We start from the raw sequence: 21391 nt of genomic DNA, 5'->3' as shown, positions 1-21391 counted from the left end.
CAGCAGCGCCGGTCCAGCGCTTTATGGCAGGAGTCAGAGGAGGAGACGAAATGTGGGCGAAAGGTAAACCAGGAGGGGCGGAAGCTGAACAACGGCGTCTACATGGAGCTGCTGTAATCTCCGTATTACGTTACATCTATCCATTACAGTCCAACAAACCCCTTCTGTTCTGCAACATGGGAACAGATGTTATTGTCTGCAAAGCTTAAACTTCACCCTGCAGCATCTTAAAATTTAAAACCAATGGCAGAAAAAAGGAAAAACTCCAAATAGTAGTATCAAGTATCAAGAAACCTTTAGATCATTCATGTTTTAAAAGTATGGTGGAATAAAAGCAGGTAAAAATCCTGAATAGATCTGACTCTAATGGTGCATTCACACCAGTTCTGTTTAAGTTGCTTCAATCAAACTCCAGTCCGTTTGTCTGTAAAATCCGGTTCGTTTGGGGAGGTGAGAATACGCAATCTAACTAAAAATGCAAACTCTGGTCTACCTGCAATCCTCGGTGAACTCTGGTGCGGTTCAAATGTTTATGTTAACGCCAAGCGGACTGGAGACAGCTCCAAAAGTCGGAAGTGGACTACAAAGCAGGGCATTCTGCGTAAATGCTACCAAAACAAACAGGTTAGTTTATCGCTAGCTGGAGAAATAGTTTGTAGTGTTTAGCCAAAGACAAAAGAAAAATCGTCCATCCGCTAAAACTTCAAATTCTTTGTTTACATTTGGTGAAGAAAGAAGTTGCAATCAGTGTCTTCTTCAGAGCGTATTGCGTCATTTCCTCTAGTAGTTCTTGGTGCAGCGCCCCCACAGGCGAGGAGGGAAATAGTTTTTTTTCAATTAGTTTGGTTGGTTTGACAGTGCAGTGTGAAAGAGAAAAATGAAAAAGTAACAAATGCTGTAACTTTATTTTACATCTGGAGAGAACTGAAATGAACTGGACTTCAATTGCATCAATTTATTCCAATTTGTGCTAAATCTTGTGCCCATTAGCTCAACATATTGGATGAAAAACATGTTTTGTTATAGCTTTAAACTTTATTTAGCTACAGATTGGTTCTGTTTTTTAAATCAACTACTGGCAGCTCAGGTAAAGACATGTTGCTCCTTGTTGAGGGAGCAACATGTTCTCTCTCAGCGCTGACTGCACCTCGTCACACCAGACATGATTAGCACTAGAGCTCTGAGGCCAATCGAGATAACAATGATTGCTTGAAAAAGCAGAAGCAGCTTCACAGGCGTCACAGTGTCTGTTCAGCCTTCACAACTGGTGCAAGCTTTCTCTCTTCTGCACAGAAAAATGAAGAATACTACGATATAATTACAACTTCTTTAAGGGGAGATGTAAGAATCATAACAGTCTAGCTAACTGTCTAATAAACCCAAGTCAATGCTAATCATACCAATGACATGAACCGTTTTGCTACGCTGATGACGCAGCGTTCTGCTTACTACAGCAAAACACTGGCAGACATCCTTGTTATCCAAAAATGTGAAAAGAAGTGAAAGACACTCCATTTTTGTTTAATAGACCTGGGACTCTGGACTTTATTTTGAAGGTTTCAGTTTTATTTCTGCGGCCAACTTGTAGTTTTTGGGGCGAATGTTAACGTTTCTTAAAATATTTGACATGCATTTTAAACTAAATATCTTCCTGTATTTTTAAATTTCCAGAATAAAACCGTTTTGCTATATGCACTACTATTGCAATTTGACATCTGTTTGGGATTTTTTCAAATATTTTTCATTCCCCAATGAGATTTTTTTAATACCAAATAGAAAGGCTTTTGCTGACATAACGGCTTGTAAATTTTGACCTTTTCTTCTATAAAAGATCTTAAAAACTTGCTTGCAGTCAATGTTAATGATTCACCAAAGCTTCTATATTCATTTGAAACTAAATATCCTTTTGCATTTTCATTTTTATAGATTAAAACTATTTTTATTAAATACACTACCATTGCAGTTTGACATCTGTTTAGGATTTTTTTTCCCAATTATTTTCAAATCCCTGGTCTTGAAATCACATTAAAATCGATTACTTCACTCAAAAACATTTTCTGCAGAAGTTTTATTGTTGCTGCAACAAGCAGATTAGTGGACAGTTTAATCCAAATGTCCGAAGATTTAAAGGTTATTTCAGGGAGAGGTTTTTCCTTCTTTCATTGCTACATTAAAATAGATCCAAATCAAAGCCCAGAATGTCAACAGCAGCAAAAACAAAATGGAAATATGCTTAGAAAGATGTTAGTTTAAAGTGCAAACTAAGTAAAAGTTACGACATTTTTAGTAAACATCTTCAGTTTTGTTGGAATTTTCACCAACTGAGGTTACATTTAATTAATTTTTTTCAGGACATTTCGAGTCCTACCTTCTTCATCATGCTGCATCTCTATAGATCTGCAGGACGAAGACGACCCCAGCTGCCCCCGGTCTCCTGGCGCTGCAGCAGCAGAGCCGCCTCCTCCCTGCCGACCAGCCGTGCTTTTCATCTCCCCGAATCTTTCATGCTGCCTAAAACAACAACAACAACAACGCGCTCTGGAACAAAACGCGCTGACAGATCCTTCCCCTCGTCCTGCTGGGGGACGCTGGTTCATCTCTCTGACAGTCTGACCTGCCGCACACTTCCCTGTCCGTCTACCTTTCTGCTGCCGTCTCTTTCATCCTCTATTTGATCTCCTGAGTATTCCCGTTTCTCCGTCTCGCCTCAGTACCTCGTAGAAAACAAGCAGGAACCTCCAGTCAGGATGATGACATTCTCTTATCGCTTATCTTTAATAATTTACCTGTTTTAAAGTCAAAACACCTAACACATCACTAATAAGATGCTTTTGTTTTGTCTTTACAGGGGTAAATCCAAGAGGTGGGCTTGGGGTGTCCGCAGCCCTTTCAAAAATGGATGCTAAATTTCCTATCAAAAGTCACAATTAAAGCTTGTTTCAAATCAATTTTTATGAGCTTCAGATCATGTGGTAATATTATTCCCTCTTCAAAAACACAATATTGTTGACTTGATTCTTTTATACATGTTTGGTAAATCACTTAATCACCATGGCAACTATTCAGCTGTGCAAAACACTTGGTTGGACCCAGCACTGCCTTCAAGGCGCAGCTCCTCCTCTGAGCTGCAGTTTCCAAACTTCCGACTCAAAGAGCAAAACTCCCCCACTCAGCTCCTTCAGACTAGCCAGCAGCAATTAGTAAACACCTGGTGGAACTGCACATCTTTTGAGCTCATCATAGGAGCTATTTTCCCAGAGGAAAGCTGGTGAAATTGTTGCCAATAGGTTATTAGAGGAGCCATGTTATGATGACTTCCTGAAGGCGGAGCTTCAGAAGATCAGGAGCTTCTTAAAGAGACAAAAACTCTGACTGGTTCTTTCTAGTCAACATTGTGAGAAAGCAGAGGAGCTCTATTTTTTCCCCAGATTATCTGTCCAAAATGGTGACAAATATCTAAGAAAATATAGTTTTTTATAGACGTTGCATACTGCAGCTTTAAATAGTGAAGTATTTCCAATAAAATCAAACAAATCCATTTAATTAAAAACAAAAAACACATAATGGAGTTTTCTCCAACCATTAATTCAATGTGACACAAGATGTGGCGCGTTGAGCCATGACTCCTGCAGAGGAAGTCCACTCTTTTGACATCAGGTGTCGGCTGAAATAACTCAGTCCGGACCGCACACACTCACACGACCTTTAAGGGTTCTTATCGCTGCTGTCGGTTGGTGAACATGTGAAAGAGAGAGGGGAGAGTAGCTTGGTGTGTGTGTTTTTCCATCCATTCGGCCACATGGTGTCTAAACAACACACATTATAACTGCAACCATGTCCTCTAATTACATACTTCACCGCTGCAACACCTGCAGCACGCTGATAAAACCGGCTAACTTAGGAGCTAAAAACCATGTGACTCATTATTTTTACGAGAATACAGCAAATACCAAACCTGGCACAACAACAAATTTGGCTGAAGGATAAACTGTTCCAAAAGTTAATGTAATAAAACGATAATGTTGTTTTGAGACAATTTTCAAAAAATAATGCAAGAATGCATTCTAAAAATTAAAAAGCTTTAAATCCTGATGAACATTTACCACTGGAACTGGAAGAAATTTTAAATATTAAAAATAAATAAACCAAAAAACCCAAAAAGAACAAATACAATTAAACATGAAGTCTCCTTGTCCTTCAAAAAACAGGCTAGTTGATAAAACTGAAGACTTTTGTCATCAGAAAGAGGAAAACGATAAATTATTGATTTATCATACGACTGATTTATTGTTTTTTGCAACAGGCCTACTAAATACAAACATTTTTTAAATCTTTCAACCATGCAGAAACAAATTAGTTGACAGATAATTAAAAAGAAAAAAACTTTAACCTACTGCAAATTTTCAAATACTGCATCAAGTACTCAAGTTTTTGCTACAACAAGCAACCAAACGCTGATTTAAATTAGTTTCACGAGTCTGAACATATTTCGGATGACTTAAAGCTAATACCCTGCAGACATAAAGGTGTAAGAAGTCAATCTATTTACCTCGTTAAGGGCGTCTCTGTCGGCTCGCTGCCTCTCCCTGACTGACCTCCAGACGGTCTGAAGGGCTGATGTCTCTCGCCTGAAGCCGTCAGACGCAGACCGACTGTGTCGCAATGAAAATGCTCCCGAGAAACAACTGCTTAGCCTCCATAATTCAGGGGAATGAATTAGAGCTGCTACATTATTTAACTGCGGCACAGTTTGCAGTGACCGGTCTCTCCCCACACCCCGCTGATCCAAATCTGTCACTTCGCTTCGCGCTGCACTCAGGTTGACAGGGCCCTGCTGGCCACGTGCACAACAGCTGGCACGTGCACGCACGCACTTAATGCAAGGAATGTGAGCTGGCAGTAATATTTCTTTCACTGTATAAACGAGCAAGACCAAAGCAATCCATTACGCACCAACCCAAAACGCCAGGAGGGTCCATATGTTAACCTGCGCTAACATGGCCGACGCTCAGGTCAGCCGTAAAACTTTGACCTCTGACAGGCGAATGGAGCCCAACGGGACAAATGTTAAAGCACTGGAACAATTTACGATTCAACCAAAAACATAACAGCTTACCAAGTAGCTTTGATCAGGTTTCAAGCACAAATATCTTAGAATACTTGAAATAAGACTAAATTAAAGTGTTTTCCAATTAAACATCAAATGGAAACCAAAATGGACATAAAACCTAATTTTATGTTGTTTTATTTAAGGTGCTTCAGCATATATTTATAACTCATTGTGCCGGACAAAATATATTCGTTTTAGAGTTTTCCAGAAATAGACAAACTCCAATATCTAGATCCCAATGCAGTCAGAAATCCCCAGGAGGAAAAAGACTCAACATTTTTTGCAGAAACAAACATTTTTTATTGAAAATTAAATTTGACTGAAATTGACATTTTCAGTCAAAATTGTTTCTAAATCACCAGCTTTTAAATGCTTCTCTTTCATAAATTAACTGTATTATCTTCTATGCATCCTGAAAAATGCACAATTTTACTTTTTTCAATGAAAGAATAATGTTTGCTAATTGCTGAATCCTTATTAGAGATAAAACTGTTTTTTGGAGTTTACATTGTTCATGTCCTTTTTACAATCCTTTCTTATTAAAAATGTCTCCAGTTGGTTTTCATTTCTCCTCCCCACTTTTGTTTTTTTTTCTAAGCTATTTTCTCTCCTGTTGCACTTTTTATCACATACTCGTCACGTTTTTCCCCACTTCTCTTCCTCTGCTCTTCATCCTGTGTTTACTGCGTGTTTGTGGCCATTTAAGGGCAGCTTACTCTGAGATAAATCTCTCTCATGCAAACCAACAGAGATTTAACTGCTCAGATTTAAGTTGTTCTTTTCTACCAACCAGTTTTGCTGAATTGTTCAGCAAAGAAATTCAAATCAATTACATTTTTTATTTTTATGGTGAATACAGTCAAAAACCAAACCAAAATGTAGAGGCTATTCGTTTTACAAATTTACCTAAAGCATGTCGATCAAAACATTGTTTATCTATAACAAGACTCATAAAACTGATAAGCCTCATTAGTCAAACTCCTTGACAGTTAGAGGTATTGTGGATTTGGGGGCAAAATCATAAATATTTATAATTATTGTAAGATGAATCTGAGGGGAGGAAACACATGGTTTCCTGTGGATCAGGTGACAGGCGGCCGGTGTTGTTTCGAGGAAGCCATGAATAATGTACAGTTTGAGCTAGAAGCATATGTCTCCAGTATGAATATCTATACAGGATTTCTGCAAAATGAGGAGCCTGGGGGATATTTCCTCATATGTACACCAACATGAGCACCAGCCTAACCTAGGGTCCTTCAGCTGCTGCCGCTACATCTCAAATCCAGTGTATGCAGGAATCAATCCTCATAGATCTGATTTTTAAAGGATTTAAATGTTCAGAAATGCATCAACTTGACAGAAGTCACAATAATTGTCACAATAATTTGTACTTGTAAGTTGAAGTACTTCATAAAACTATTTTGATGATAAATGAGAAGTTTTGTGGACCAAAGAGTCATCCTTGATTGTTTATAGCACAATCAAGTAACAATGTTACCTTCAGTAGTTAAAAAAATGCTAAACATATCAAATATGACTTTGTAATTTAACACCTTGAAATTGAGCTTGTTTCTTTAAAAACTCATTTTTCTAAAGCTCCGGCTTCAGGAAGTCATCACAACATCTCTCCTGTAACAATGTTTTTATGAGTTCCACCAGGTGCTAATTGCTGCTGGCTAGTCTGAAGGAGCTGCGCCTCGAAGGCGGGGTTATGTCCGCCAAGGCGTTTTGCACAGTCGAATGGTTGCCATGGAGATTAAAGGGCTTCTCAAACATGCATGAAAGAATGAAGGCAGCACTCCGAGTATGTTCAGGGAATAACATCGTAACATGATGTAGAACTCACAAAGTCTATTTTACATGATACTGTCCCTTTAAACCGCAGGGATTTTAAAATATTGCCATTTTTGCCAGATTATGTATAAAAATAAACACTGAAAAGTCACATTATCCATTTTCTAGATGGGATATTGACTGTTCTAGGGTAAGAGTTCAAGGTTTTCCATTCCGTCTGGTTCTCTTCCTATTTTATTCCATGATTAGCTGACTCCGGCACAAAGATAACAACAACACCATCGATGCAGCTCGAAGGAAAGCTGAAAACACAAAGACCGGTGGTAATTAAGTCTAGTGTCTCGTGGCTGCGCTCACCTGCTGCTTCACTAAGCACTGCTGACTCCCTCCCTCAGGCTGACCAATACTTCATTACGTCTTAAGTGAAAAAGAATCAATAGCACCGAGCAGAGCAAGTCAGGTCTCCGTCCAACTTCTCCGTCAGCCATCAATCAGAGGCGGAGAGCGGGTCGGACGGAAGATCCAGAGGGAAAAAGCTAAACGGCGCAGCAGAGAAAGCAGGTGCTGCAGAGTGCTGATAGGAGCGATGCGCGGCTTTTTCTGATGACATTAACAAAAGCAGAGTTGCATTGCAGCGTGAGAAGAGGTGATGCAGAGCTAAAAGAGCCTCTTTTGTTTCACATCATTCTCTAACGGGGATCAAAACAGGTAAAAATCACCAACTGTTTTAAATCTTAGGATGTTCAAACAACTTACACTGCAAAAACACAAAGTCTTACCAAGTACTTTTGGTCTAATTAGCGCAAATATGTTAGACAAAACTAATTTACAAGTAACTTTTCCGCAGAAAGAAGAGCTTGTTTCAAGTAATTCCTTAAAATGGTTTTGAAAAATGACTTGTCTTGTTATAAGTGAAATAAACCGACAATGGAACAAGTACTTTTTCATCACTATTAAGGAATTACCGAGTTAATACAAGCTGCTGTATCTTGCTGAAAAGTTAAATGTAAGTTAATTTTTTATTATTTGAAGTGTAATAAGATATTTGCACTAAAAACTGGATAAAAATACTTGGGCAGATGTTGTGTTTTTGCAGTGTAGGGATGTTTTGTGGAAATGTTTCACTAAATTACATTCATCTAATATCAAAATCAGAGGTTTCATTTTCGTTCTCCTTTAAGTATATATTGGAGCGCTGCAATAAACTTTTACCATTATTCCACCTTGGAAATTTTTTTTTTTAAAAATCAATAAAAACCCAAATTCAAGATGGCCGACATGGTCATATTCTGTCTGATAGTGTAATCTGGAATAAAACAGTCTACCAACCTCTTTTCTTAGTTAAAAATATAACAATCTAAACATGCATCATTCTGGGAACATTTCAAATGTAAATAAAATTCTCCAGCACTTCTATGGACATCAGGTGGAAAATATGAGGATGAAAAAGCAAATTCACACCTCTAATGCTGATATTTGTTTCCCATCTTGCACATGAGACCAGACAAAAGTCAATCTCCTGCAGATTAGCCCAAAATATGGCTGAAATGGTTCGGCATCTCTGAGTTAACAGGCATGAAAGCAACCAAAAGGCCAAACACCTGGTTCTCCTGTTGCTTTGTTTAGGTAGAAGAGTGAGCAAAGAGCTGGGAAATTTGAATTCCCTCATGAGGAAAACTGGGTCACCAGAGACTGATTCAGGATCAGCAAGAGAAATGAAGTGCAATGAATGGAAAGAAAGAAGGAAATAATGCAAATAAACATTTTCAAGCTTTTTAAAGCAAATGTTTTCTGGTAGATTGTTAAAGCAACACACAATCATTAGTTTTATGTCTGGAATATGGGTTGCTAAAGACATAAAACAGATGCCACAGAAGTTATTTCTCCTCCAGAAAAGTAATTAACTAACAGCATATAAAAACCTAATTTAAGTGGAAGGCTTCATGGCCAAATATTAAATGATTAGTCAAGAGTTTAAAGCCTTACACCAGAAAAATTAAACATTAAAAATGCATTAGATCAGCAGAGCTGTAAAACTCATCATGAAATCCTTTTTTAACTTAAGCAAAGAGTTTTAATAAGATGTATGACACTGCACATTATGAGTTTATTAGTATAGCACATTGAGCAACAGGGCCAGTCAAGTGCTTTTAATGAAAAATATTAAATTAAACAAAAATAACAGATAATGGAAAGTTGTAATCCAGACCAGAAATAATAAATGTTCCAGTTATTAATCAAAGGCAGCTCTAAAACCAGCCGGCTCTGGTTTTTAGCTTAGTTAGGTGGGTTTTTAGTCTGTAAAGGAACTCGGTGTTTCAGCTGTTTTGCAGTTTTCTAGAAGTTTGTTCCAGATTTGTGGCAAATAGAAGCTGAATGCCGTTTCTCCAGAAGACCTGAGAGATCTGGAAGGTCGACTCGACAACAGCAGCAGATCTTTGATTCATTTTGGTTCATAGGTTTAAGAACTAAAAGGTTGTAAAAGTCTTTTCTCTGAGTGGAAGGACTTTAGAACTGGGTGATGTGCTCCATCTTCCTAGTTTTAGTGATAAAACCATCATACAGTTACTAAGTGAGAAACCAGTCAAGTGCCATCATCAAAATCATCAATACACATGAAATATGTTGGTCAATGTTCCAGTGATTATGGATGAAAAGGAGCTCTAAAAAGGTGGTGTTTTAGTCTAGATCTAAAGGACAGAAGGATAGAAGGCCAACTTTGTAACTGTGTTTGTGTGTTTCTGAAGGTTCAGGTCTGAGTCCATCAGTACAACCTGGCTGCTAGTTTCTACCTGTAATAACCGACTCTAGATGGTTCCTCTTTTGGTCTAAAGATAATAACTTCAGTTTTGTTTCTGCTGGAGAAAGTTGTGGCACCTCCACATGTTGGTTTGTGCTTCACTGCAAAAACACAAAATCTAGTATTTTGGGTCTAGTTTTGTGTGCAAATATCTTAGCACAATAGAAAGAAAACAAAAATAACTTAAAGCTCCTACATCAAGCTCAGCAAGATATAGGATCTTGTTTTAAGTCAATAATTCCTCAATATTAACAAAAGAGTAATAGTTCCACTAGCAGATTATTTCACTTATAACAAGGAAAAAGGTCTTGAAATAATCTGCCAATGTAACTAGCACTTTTTAAATCGGTATTAAGTAATTATCGACTTAAAACAAGCCACTATATCTTGCTGGAAATTTACCTCCAAGTCAGTTTTGTCTTGCTTCAAGTGTATTAAGATATCACCATTAGAAGCTACACCAAACATACTTTGTAAAATGTTGTGTTTTTGCAGTGTTGGATGGGTTCAGTGTCCACATTATAATGTAGAGCTAAGTATCATCTGCATAGTGATGATTGCTAATCTTATTATTTGTTATAATCAGAGCTAGTGGGAGCCTGTAGATATTAAATAAGAGGAATTTTGTTCATTTGTCATCACTTTATTTGCATAAATAAATAAGGAGATGTGATTTTACTGACAAGAAGCCAAAAGGAGTGACTATAAAGTCATATTTTCATTTTGGAGTTGATAAAGAGGTAAATCCATCCAAACTAAAAAGAAACAATCTAATTTTGTTCCAGCAGCGATGTGAAGAAGGCGCCACCTGACACCTTCAGTTTCTGAACTAAATCCCTGAGGAGACACTAACTCCTCTCAGGTGTTTCTGTCGCACCTAAACCGTGTTAATCCAGATTAACGGCAGGTCAGGGCTTTTCTCCACGGAGGTCCTTCACACCCTCTGAGATCCTGTTAATGCAATACCTTGGAGCTCACTGCTTTTTGCTGAAACAGTCCACAGACTGTTTAACGGTGACTCAGCAGTCTCGCTGATGAAACCTTTGATAACTATTTTAACACAGAGCTTCACGATGCAACACCTGGCTCTTACCTGAGAACAGATTTTACTGGAACAGCTTCAAACCAAACAGGGACACGTATGAACAGACAGATCCGGCTGGTTTTACACACATTCAGCAGCAGCTAAATGATTCATTGATCTACAAACATTGCAGCTTTTTAACCTCATAGCATCGTTTAGCATGGAGTCCTAAAAAATGTCACAATTTAGCAGTAAAACCTGGGTTCTTTAGTTTGTCATAACAGCAAAGAGAACTTTTTAAAATTATATTTTTCCCATGTTTTTTATTCATATGTAAATATCATAATTTCAAGCTAAATATTTAATTAGTAAGATAAATATTTAGTTGGATAATTAAATATCTAGCTTGATAAATGTTTGGTTAACAAGCTAACTATTTAGCTAGCAAGTTTAAAATGGATTAGTTTGTAGAGCATTTAGTTCGCTTACTGAATGATTAGTCTGAAGTTAAGTTTTAATTAGTTCTCTCATGGCAGGTTGAATAACCCAAATTATTTATCTCAATTTTTTACTGTAACTTTGCAAAAGTCACTCCATGGTTTAGGTGCAAAGGTCAGCCAACATTATGAAGTAGAATATTCAGTTTTTGGCTGAAGGAAAAAGTTAAATTAATTGAGATTCTCTTTTTGTGTGTGTCAAACTCGACTGTTTCATAGACAGGCCGATTTATTTTGATATCAGACAAAGACAACCAGAGGATGTACAGAAAGCAGTTCTCAAATTATGTTTTCATTAATTAAAGAGAAATCAACCTGGTACTTTATGAGAAAATACCAAAAAGTTCTGCTCAACCGCCAAGATTACAAGCCGGAACGCCGTACAAATCACTCTCACCAGAGTTCATTTCAAACCCAAGTTTACTCTGTTTAAACAAATTTAAAAATCTTCTTATTTTCAGTTTTATTAAAGTAAAATGAGCCAATATGAAAGAACCAGCTTCCAGCTGCATTGCTATGTTGGTTCAGGGTCAGTTTGAGTCGTTACGTCAGCTTCTTGCTGTTACACAACTGGGGGAGAGACTCTTAAAGGCAGGATATAAAAACCATGTGAGTCCAGAAACGGCTGTTCTGTAATGGAAAAAGAACCAGAACTCTTGGTGCATTAGTCCAAAGATAGCCCTGCAGCGCTGCATCGCAATTCAGGCGGAAAGACAGGAACAAACACTTCAGATTGTTCTGATTATGTAATTAATTCACAAGAAGAAAAGAAATAAAACCACCAACTTGCTGTGCCCAAACAAATCGATCCTGATTAATAATGTTTAATTCACAGCTCTATTTGGGAGTTAAAGGGTTAATTATGATCCTGTGAAATCCATCCAAACTCAACAAAGTGCAGAAAGGCAGAATATTTCTGGAGGTTTACAAGCAAACAAGGACCAAATGTCAACAGCAAATGTTTTTGTTAATAGGAACACGGATCATACTTCCTTTTACAAGTCTTTTCTAAATTAAAAGAAACCTCTTTGGCATCATTTAAATCAGATTTACAGACAAATAAAGTCTGTCAGATTTACAACACCGGTGCAAAAAATTCTCCAGATTTCATCTTAGTTTGTGATTAAAAGAGGAAAACTTCTCATGTCTTTGATTCCTGAAGCAGTTCAGAGAACAGAAACTCGGTCTGACGAGTCGCTGAGTCACCGCGGCGTCTCCAGAACCCTGCGGCTCCAAACCGAGTCGGTCCAAGGAAAACATTAGCAGCTCTGTCCCGTGAACCCGCAGCGTGGCAGCCGACGAGCGGCTCTGACTCCGCAGATTATTCCATGGACAGGCGGTGAGAGCAGCTGGACGGTTAAACCAGTCTGTCGGCTCTAACATGTTGGTCACACTGTCCAAATGACAGTGAAGGAGGATGAAATCCGTTTTATTATTTTCAAAATTACCACTTGTTCCATTTCAAACATATTTACCAACCCAAAATATTGTATTATGGAGAGACTGAAAACAATTCATCAGATCAATCCACAAAGAGATCTACATTTTCTGCTTTAGACTGGTAAATTTCTCAATAAAATGTAAGTTAAAACCAATAAACATATTTTCTTTTCCCAAAAATAAAACCCATTTTATACCTTGAGCATTTTAATACAAGTCTACACAACATGTTTTGCACAAAATCATTCTTACATAATCAGCTTTGAGTCTACTTCATTCAGAATGAGCTGTTTTAGGGCCTCTGTGACTTTAATCCTCGCACATAAAAATAGCTGAAAAACAGATGCGCAATTATCCAACTTTACATTTTTGAAAAGCAGAAGTGGAGCCTCCTGCACAACCAACAAGGAATGCAGCAAGTGGTTTGTGGATGGCAAGTCAACAACAACGCCTTTTGCCGATTTAAAACCAGCTGACCAAACGTGCTGGAGCTCAGCAGGGGTTGCTAGGTAACGGGCGGAACTCTGATGGGGTTGCTAGGTAACAAGCAGTGCGGCTAGAATTTAACTCATCTGTAGGTTTCAGGTTCCAGACACCATAAAACACCAACTTGTTGCCAAAAACAGGCAACTTATTTTAAGTCCATTTTGATAGTTGCAATAGAAATTAAACAAAAATACTTGGTAAGAAAGATTCTGTTTTTTTTATGTAAATATGACAATAAACAGAACATAAAATATGCTCAATGGGAGGAATTGCTGTAAAGTCATCAACACAATGCAAGTAATGAGTCTGTTGCTACAGAAAAAAGGATTAGCTGCACTGGCCGACTTATAACAAGACATTTTCCAATGTTATAACTGAAAAATCTAGTGGAATTAGTGGTTTTAAAAGAAAGTCCTACATCTCGCTGAAAATTTTGTTGCAAGTTAGTTTTGTCCTATTTCAAGAGTACTAAGATATTTGCTAAAGACACAAGACAAAAATACTTGGTGAAATGTAGAGTTTCTGCAGTGTAAAACCACAAAATATAACAATAAGAAAAAAATAGTAATTTAAGACAAATTTGAGAGGAATGGCATCTCGCATTTCTCCATTTCCAACTCAGACTGTTAAAATGCTTAGTGCATTAGAAAATGTTAACATCTAAAGCAAAATAGGAAATCTCATAGAACAATCTTGACGTTTTAAATAATATTGACTCACTAACAGAAGCTGAATCGTATTTAGATTCAGCTGTAAATGTTTCTGTAAAGGCCTGGGCTGAGCATCGTCACCCTGACGCTTCTATTAATAACAGTATTTAGCTTGTGTGTGTTTTAACAGACAGAAGAGCTGCAGGAACCTCAACAAAAACACAGTGTTCCTCTAAAAGTGAGCAAAACATCAAACCTCCAAATGTGACACTTTGAATTTTAGGAGGGTTTTTTTTCCCCAGACTAAATGCGTCTCTCATGGGAAACTGCAACGTCACTACAGCGGCGATGTGATCCGAATCACCTCTGCACTCATACTGCAAAGTCAGGCAGGGGAGAGAAACCTGGGGAGACCTGAAGGGACGGGATGGGAGGAAGGGACGGAGGAAAAAAGATGGAGAGAAAGGCAGGACAGAGGGAAACTACGACCAGCACAACAGAGGTGGAGAAGCTGAGGAAGACGATGTGCAAGTTACTGAATTGGATGTGTCTTGATTATGCCTGTCGCAATAAGCAATAAATCAATTAATCACATGATAAATTAAAAGAAATTCAATAATTTACATTTGCATGCTTTATTGTTTTTCTTTTTCTACCAAAAACAGGATGAGAAAACTCTTCAGTCTGGTGCTTTGCTCTCAACTAACCTGTTTTTGAAGGACGATTTAGTTTCCACAGACTTCATAATTCATTTTATTTGTTGTTTGTTTTGTTTATTTATTTCAGGTATTTAAAATGTATTTTAGTTCTTAAATATTCATTAGGATTTAAAGTGTATTGATCTTTCAGATTGTGGCCCATCAGGTTAAGTGTTGCATTATTATTTATTACAAATAGGTTCCTAATACACCAAAAGTGTAAAAACAAATTACTTGTAAATCAGTACACTTGAAATAAGACAAAACTAAGAGATTTGCATTAATTAAACCAAAAATACTTGGTAATATTTTGTGTCTTTCCAGTGAACAAGCAAGTTTTCTGGAGGAAATCCTGAAAATGGGGAAGGAAACATGAAGCCAGACTTGGATAAAAAAAAAAAAAAAGTTCTTAACTATCTTGTCTTATAAATCACTCTGTAGAGCTTGAAATTTAACAAATGCCCAAACCAATCAGGTGGGTATCAATCAGGGATTTTCGTGGCGATAAATCAATGCCTCCTGTACATTTCTCTCTTTAACTCCATCCATCCTCATCTCTCCGTTGGGCTAAAAGCTTCACTCTGCCGAGGAAAATAATCATTACAGCTCAGTAACAGCAGCAGGTCTCCTCATGCCAATACGTCACATCAGATTATCCCGCGCAGCCTTAAACATGGCACCCATCCAGCCTCTCCACCTCACAGAGGCACGGTGACATTTCCAGCAAACAGGCCTGAAGGAGGGAAGAAATGGGGAGCTGGAAGAGTGCTGGAGGAGGTTAATCACCAGCTCATTAGTCAATAATGAAGATAATTATGCAAGTGTGAAGAGGAGGCAAAAAACAGCTGTACTGGTGTGGCAGGAACATTAATGTGTTGAAGGTTTGTAATTTATACTCACAAACAGCAAAATATTTTCACCTTAGTCAGGAAAAAAAACAAAACAGAACAGTAGGTTTGTCTGGGTATACTGTTGGAGTCTATCCCAGCAGGATGAGAGGATATGCAAACCAACACAGTCACAAGAGAACAACCACCACACACACACACACACTTTCACATCACAAGGCAGTTTAGACCAGCCAGTTAGGCTAACATCCATGTTTATAGGTAGTTCAATATGAAATCCAAAACATTATCTTCCAAATTCTGTCTTATTTTTTCCAAATTCCACTTCTTTCCATTCATTAAGTTACAGTATGAATCCAGCTGCTGTGGCTCTCTTTCTCTCTGTCCTGAGTCAAGACAACCAAACATTTTGAAAACCTATTCCCCTCCTGGCCTGTGGGGGCGCTGCACCAAAAACTTCTGAAGGAAACAACACAAAAACCTCTGAAGACACTGGACGCAACTTCTTTCTTCACAAAATGTAAACAAAAATGAAGAGGTGTCAGATTTTAGCGGTTGTAGGATTTTGAATAATTTTGAGCGGTTTCCGGTTTGCTTGGCATTCACATATGCATTTGAACCAAACCAGAGTTCACTTCAACAGAACTGAGACCGAGGTTTTTAGGAGGACCAGAGTTCACATCAGAGTTTGGTTATACATCGACACGTCCCTGAACAAACTGGACTTTCTAGGCAAACAGACTAGAGATTTTATGAAAGCGGACTAAACCATCCTTGCGCCTCCAGTCACCAGTTGGCATAGAAAAGGTTTTCTTTTGATTCCTAAACTCTGGGCCTAAACATTGAACTAAGCTTTGAGATTTTGGGGATTTTTTTTGGAGGATAGCTTTGTTTCAGGAGAATTTATCCACTTAACCAGGTAATAAAGGGCATGCGCGCTGCAGCAGACAAAAAGACTAGCTTCTTCTGCTGGCCAGAATCACAAAACTTTGTGAAACTCTGTTTCACTGTGTATTTAATTTCGCTTGTTAAATGCTGTCTGCGTTTTCTGCATCGTGGAAATCATAGGGCCCCATACAGGCTGCGGTCCTGCAGAAACCCACCAACTCCGCCTGTATGCTACTGCAGTGGCTGGTTGCTGTTTGAATTCACACTTTGTACTGCAGCTGAATGTTTCCACTCAAAAAAATCAAGTGTCACTTGCTTGAAAACATAAAACTCTTGAAAATGCATCTAGAGCGACGCCTGAGTATTTTTCAGCTGAAGCATCTTTTAGCTTTCCACAGCTGATTGGTCTAATTGCCCTGTTAAGCAGGTCAACGATGTTATTGACCTATTGATAGAAAGCAGAAGCTCTTGACCTTTTTCAAGAGATTCTGCCAATCTGACTTTGGGTCTGTGTTACGGAAAAATGCAGTGACGCTCTTTAGCTTCGTTGTCAATGTTTAATCAGTTTATTGATATAAAGACATGGTTCTCACTTATTTCCGCCATGCTCAACCTAGATTTTGTTTTAAGACTTAAAACAAATTTTAAGTTCAGTTTATTAATGCAAATAATTAACTTGATGTACATGTTTTAGAGTAAAAACAGTAAAATGTTTTAAAACTCTAAACACTGATAATTTCACCACCTTATTCCTTTTCAGAAAGGTAAATAACACATTTGTTATACAAAAATTTTAAACATTTCTTACATTTTAGCTTATAGATGAACAGGATATAACATTTTGCATTTACTAAGTTAAGTTTTGTACGCTTCATTGTTTATGTAGCTGTTTTCTGCTGGTCACCTGCCTACAGGCTAAGTTTTTGTGGTTTTAAAAGTTTTAATTGGTGCAGTATTCTCCCAAAATAAGCCCTTTAGTATTGTAGTTATTAGTATTAGTATTGCATTAAAAGTAGCTCTGAAAGTAGGACTGGACAATAAATCAATAATATATATCAATACATAATACATCAGATAAAATATCCAATATATCAGAATATAAATAGCCACTCAACCTCTCACAGGTTGGTGGAATCAACTAACTCACTCATTCTTTGGTTACCTAGCAACTTGCTCATTCTTTGGTTGCCTAGCAACAACTTGTTGAGTAACTGGTGCAGCAGCAGTTTAAGGTTTCACCACTGAGCCTTATAACTGCTTAAAAATAAAAAACAGAAAAGGTCATGTCTTCAGTGACAGTATTTTAGATATTTAAAACAAAAACTAATCAGTAGTTATTGATATCGACTGATAAAACACATATTGTGATACATTTTCCAACCATATCAGAAAGTAAATCTGTAAGTTCAGAAAAGTAAAATTTTGTGAGTAAATTCAATGGAACCTGAATAACCTGCAGGTTCTGGGTTAGTTTTGGAAATGTTAATTTTTCCCATCTTAAAAAAAGAGCTAGAAATAAAAAAGGAATAAATAGTTTAGATAAGCAATGTACTGTTTTATTTTTATTATTTTTTTACATTTGCGTGGATGTTCTTCAAATCCTGTTTTATTGTACCACTCTCAGACAAACACAAACCCTTTCCATAGGGGAAGAGCGTTACAGGCAGTGAGGGAGCTTTTAAAAATGCATTAGCATTTAACTCCAGAACACAGAAAAGATTAAGACAAACATCCTGAAACAAAGCTCTACTGCTGAGGATAAGCCTGCCGTTCATCCAGCCGTGATTTGAAAATCACCCCTAAATGCTAAATTAAATCAGAGACTAACAAACCGAATTATGGAGGTTAACGGCCTCAACAGCTCCAGCTAAACTCAATCAGAGGAGACCGTGTGTGAGAAGAACAATCAGGCGTTGTCTGCGTTTTTATTGATCCAATTCGAATGATTTACCAGCTGGTAATCAACGTCAAATCTTCATTTATTGAGTTTATGCAGAGTTCAATTCTTCTCCGCACCAGCGCAAAGTTATTTTGGACCGGAGCTTGGCATGAAAGCCTAAAATATTTATGAATCACAAGCCAACGACGCTTCCGAACCCATCGGAGTCGATGTTTCATGTCATCTCCCCCTGAATACTTCATTGCAGTGAAAGCTGAAGGTAAAACAACACTCCCGGAGAAACATGTCGCAATAAAGTTCAACATCAGCAACAATTTACAGTCTGATGGGGCATTAATTATAAAAGCCAACAACTTCCTTCCAAAATCCAGAGGAAATGTATTCTGGCAGCTTTCTCTGAAAACAAAACAAGTGCAGAGTGATTTCAGAGGTGTCAAAGGTGAAATAAAGACCGCAATCTGACTTTGGTGACTTTTTCGACCCCAAAGAGTCCCAAAAGCGGAGAAGAAGAACGCAGATGTCAATGACTATGATGTGCAGTTAGGATTAAGACTAAAAATTATTTCATAATTATAATTTTCAGCCATTGTTTAGCCTGATTTACCACGTCTGGCTTTCTCTGGTGCAGAATTATGACTCATGTCTCATGTAAACAAGGTAAAAATCAAATAAAATGTTTCAGAAACTTTAAAAACAAGTGGCTCAGATTGGCTTGTTTTTTAAAAGACCTTTATAAATCAATAACATATAATGATATAAACCAATAACATACTGGGATAGACGTGAGCAACATTAATAGATAATACGTCTGATAGAATATTCAAAATACAAAATATTTACTGAACTCCAATCCAGAACCAAACAGCATTCTGGGAGACGCAGGCAAAAGAAATACTGTAGATGCTCAAGTTCTCACAGCTAGCTAAGCAAAGCATTGACTAACTCACTCATTCTTTGGTTGCCTAGTAACCAACTCAGCCTTTGGTTACCTAGCAACAACTTGTTGAGCAACTGGCACAGCAACAGTTTAAGGTTTCTGCACCGTCCCTCATAACTGCTTAAAGACGAAAAACAACAGCATGGATAAAACAGGAATTGTCACGCTACCGTTTTGGCAGGATTCAGATATTTAATCCAAAGAACTAATCAATTATTGTTGATAGATTGATATGCAATGCTGGTCTTTCAGCCATATTGTCCAGCACATAAAATATAAAAAAACAACAATGATTGCAGATTATTTTTTCCAGGTTAGTTTTGTCCTGAACACATTATGTCAACAAATCCTACTAAAAGAGAGCAGAGCTGGACATCCTTGGATTAAAACATCTCAGATTGAAAAACAGGCATGTTATATTGAATTTCTTACCATCTAAACATGTGGCGTAGCTACAACATCTAAATCCGACTTTACCAAAAACAAGCGGCAGAACTCCAACATGTCATTGAAATAGAAACCAAAACGGAAATGTAAATATAGTTTGGGGGTCAGGAGGAGCAGCAGAGATGTGGTTAAATAATTTCCAACAGGTGGTCTCACTGCCAGACGACTTATTCCTGAAGAGCAGTGGCTCTGTTAAAGTAAACTCAACGGACCGTGGGAAACAAGAGCAGCACATTTAGTTTTTACCTATTTTTACCAAAGACGTTATATTTATATTTTCCACATGTCTGCATGTGTTTCCGTCATGTTTCCCACAAAGAAAACTAAAGGAAAGTAGACATTACATACGTCTCTGAATCAGCTCAGTTTTATTAACCACAGCTAAAAAAAGTTGATTCCCCTAAAGTTCATATTTATGACTACAAATATTTTATTTTTTATCTGTGTTGTTGCAGCAATGCTCATGTCATTTCAGCAGAAATCACTTTCAAAGCTTTCAGTTTTTGTAAAAATGAAGTTTGTGAATTAAGAACTGATTAAAACAATTTTTTTTAATTTCTTAATTTTACATAATTTCTTGCATGTGTGTTTAACCAAACAGGGTTTGTAACCATAATTAAACATTAAGTTCAGTTAATTTATTTTAAAAAGCCTTTTTGCACAATCTTTTTATTGCCTGCAGTTTTTTTTCCCGTTTGTGTCCCAACAGCAGATAATAAATCAAAATAAAGCCTGAAATGTGTCCTAATAAATGTGTGTTGTAGCTGATCAAACCTTTATAAAAGCTACCCTGCCACAGAATTAGAGCAGACAACAAAGCTGAGCTTCAGGCGGGGATAATAAACGCCCCATCAAACAAATATTTGGGTTAGATACCTGCTTTTATTCAATAACCCATGGGAATAGAAACACATAATAGTTTGTTTCACATGGTTTTAATAAGGACACCAATGAATAAAGGCATGAAACACTGGATCTATTATCCACAAAAAGCAGCACAGCGCTCCAGTTACATTAATGAACTCAGCTGTGAGTGTTTTCCTGTTTGAAGCAGGAAGTGTGTGTTTCTGGCGGTGTGTGTGTTCATTGTGACCTCCAGGCGCAGCTGAGGGTCTGACTGCCAGCGCTGCTGCTCATATGACTGGAATGCCAACCACAGCAGTGTGTATGCGCGCGTGTGTGTGTGTATATATGTGTGTGTGTGTGTGTGTGTGTGCATGCGTGTGTGTGCTAGCATTTCTCACCTCATAAGGCCCATTTTTCCCAACAAATACTACGTTGTGAGGACCCATAGCTCCTTATGGGGTCCAAATCCCAGGAAGCCATTGGAAGAAGTGTGTTTGGGTTTGGGAGTGAGATGTGAACTGAGTTTATGTTAAGGTTAAAGGTCAGGCTGTAGGAGTGAGATGTGAACTGAGTTTATGTTAAGGTTAAAGGTCAGGCTGTAGAATCCAATAAAAATTAGTGCAAGTCATCCCTGTGTTTCAACAGGCGATGCAAATTTAGAGATTTTGACCATAGAAATGTTCTAATTATCCAGAAAACAAATTTCACCAGCTCAAATTTAAGACTTTTTAAGACTTTTCAAAAAACCATTATGAGTGGAATTTAAGACCTTTGTCTCCACAGCAATACAGCAAATTTATTGGCAGCCAACTGGCAATAAATTTGAACTTGCCAATAATAGATGCAAAAAAAAAAAAAACCGTGCTAGCAATCAGGCTAGCAAGGGTATAGCTAGCTAGCAAAGCTTTTGTTAGCAGCTAGTTACTGATAGCCTGAAACATTTTGAATCACAGAAACTTTTAATTAAAGTTACACAAGACAAATCATGACAAGACAAAATTTAAGAACAATGATTGACATATTAAT

The 21391-nt window shown here is 37.6% G+C and overlaps 1 protein-coding gene across 9 annotated transcripts in view; it reads right to left on the bottom strand.

The window, feature by feature from the left end:
- Positions 1-21391, bottom strand: part of LOC106955203 (disco-interacting protein 2 homolog C) — a 174151-nt gene that overhangs the window by 123737 nt on the left and 29023 nt on the right. For 4 of the 9 annotated variants that reach the window (XR_001426521.1, XM_015045234.1, XM_015045237.1 and 1 more), the window contains exon 1: positions 2369-2614. The exons of 1 other annotated variant lie outside the window; for it this stretch is intronic. Coding sequence is in view for 6 of the 8 variants with exons in the window: in XM_015045234.1 (XP_014900720.1) it covers positions 2369-2597 (229 nt within the window). In the remaining 2 variants the exon portion in view is untranslated. Of the gene's footprint in view, positions 1-2368; positions 2616-4549; positions 4698-21391 lie in introns of those variants that run through there. 4 more of the 9 variants (XM_015045239.1, XM_015045240.1, XM_015045242.1 and 1 more) reach the window with 3 other exon arrangements.

This window comes from Poecilia latipinna, unplaced genomic scaffold (genome assembly GCF_001443285.1).
Source record: "Poecilia latipinna isolate Pla-1442-1.1 unplaced genomic scaffold, P_latipinna-1.0 Scaffold715, whole genome shotgun sequence".
NCBI lineage: Eukaryota > Metazoa > Chordata > Actinopteri > Cyprinodontiformes > Poeciliidae > Poecilia > Poecilia latipinna.
This window is presented reverse-complemented; position numbering and strand designations above follow the sequence as displayed.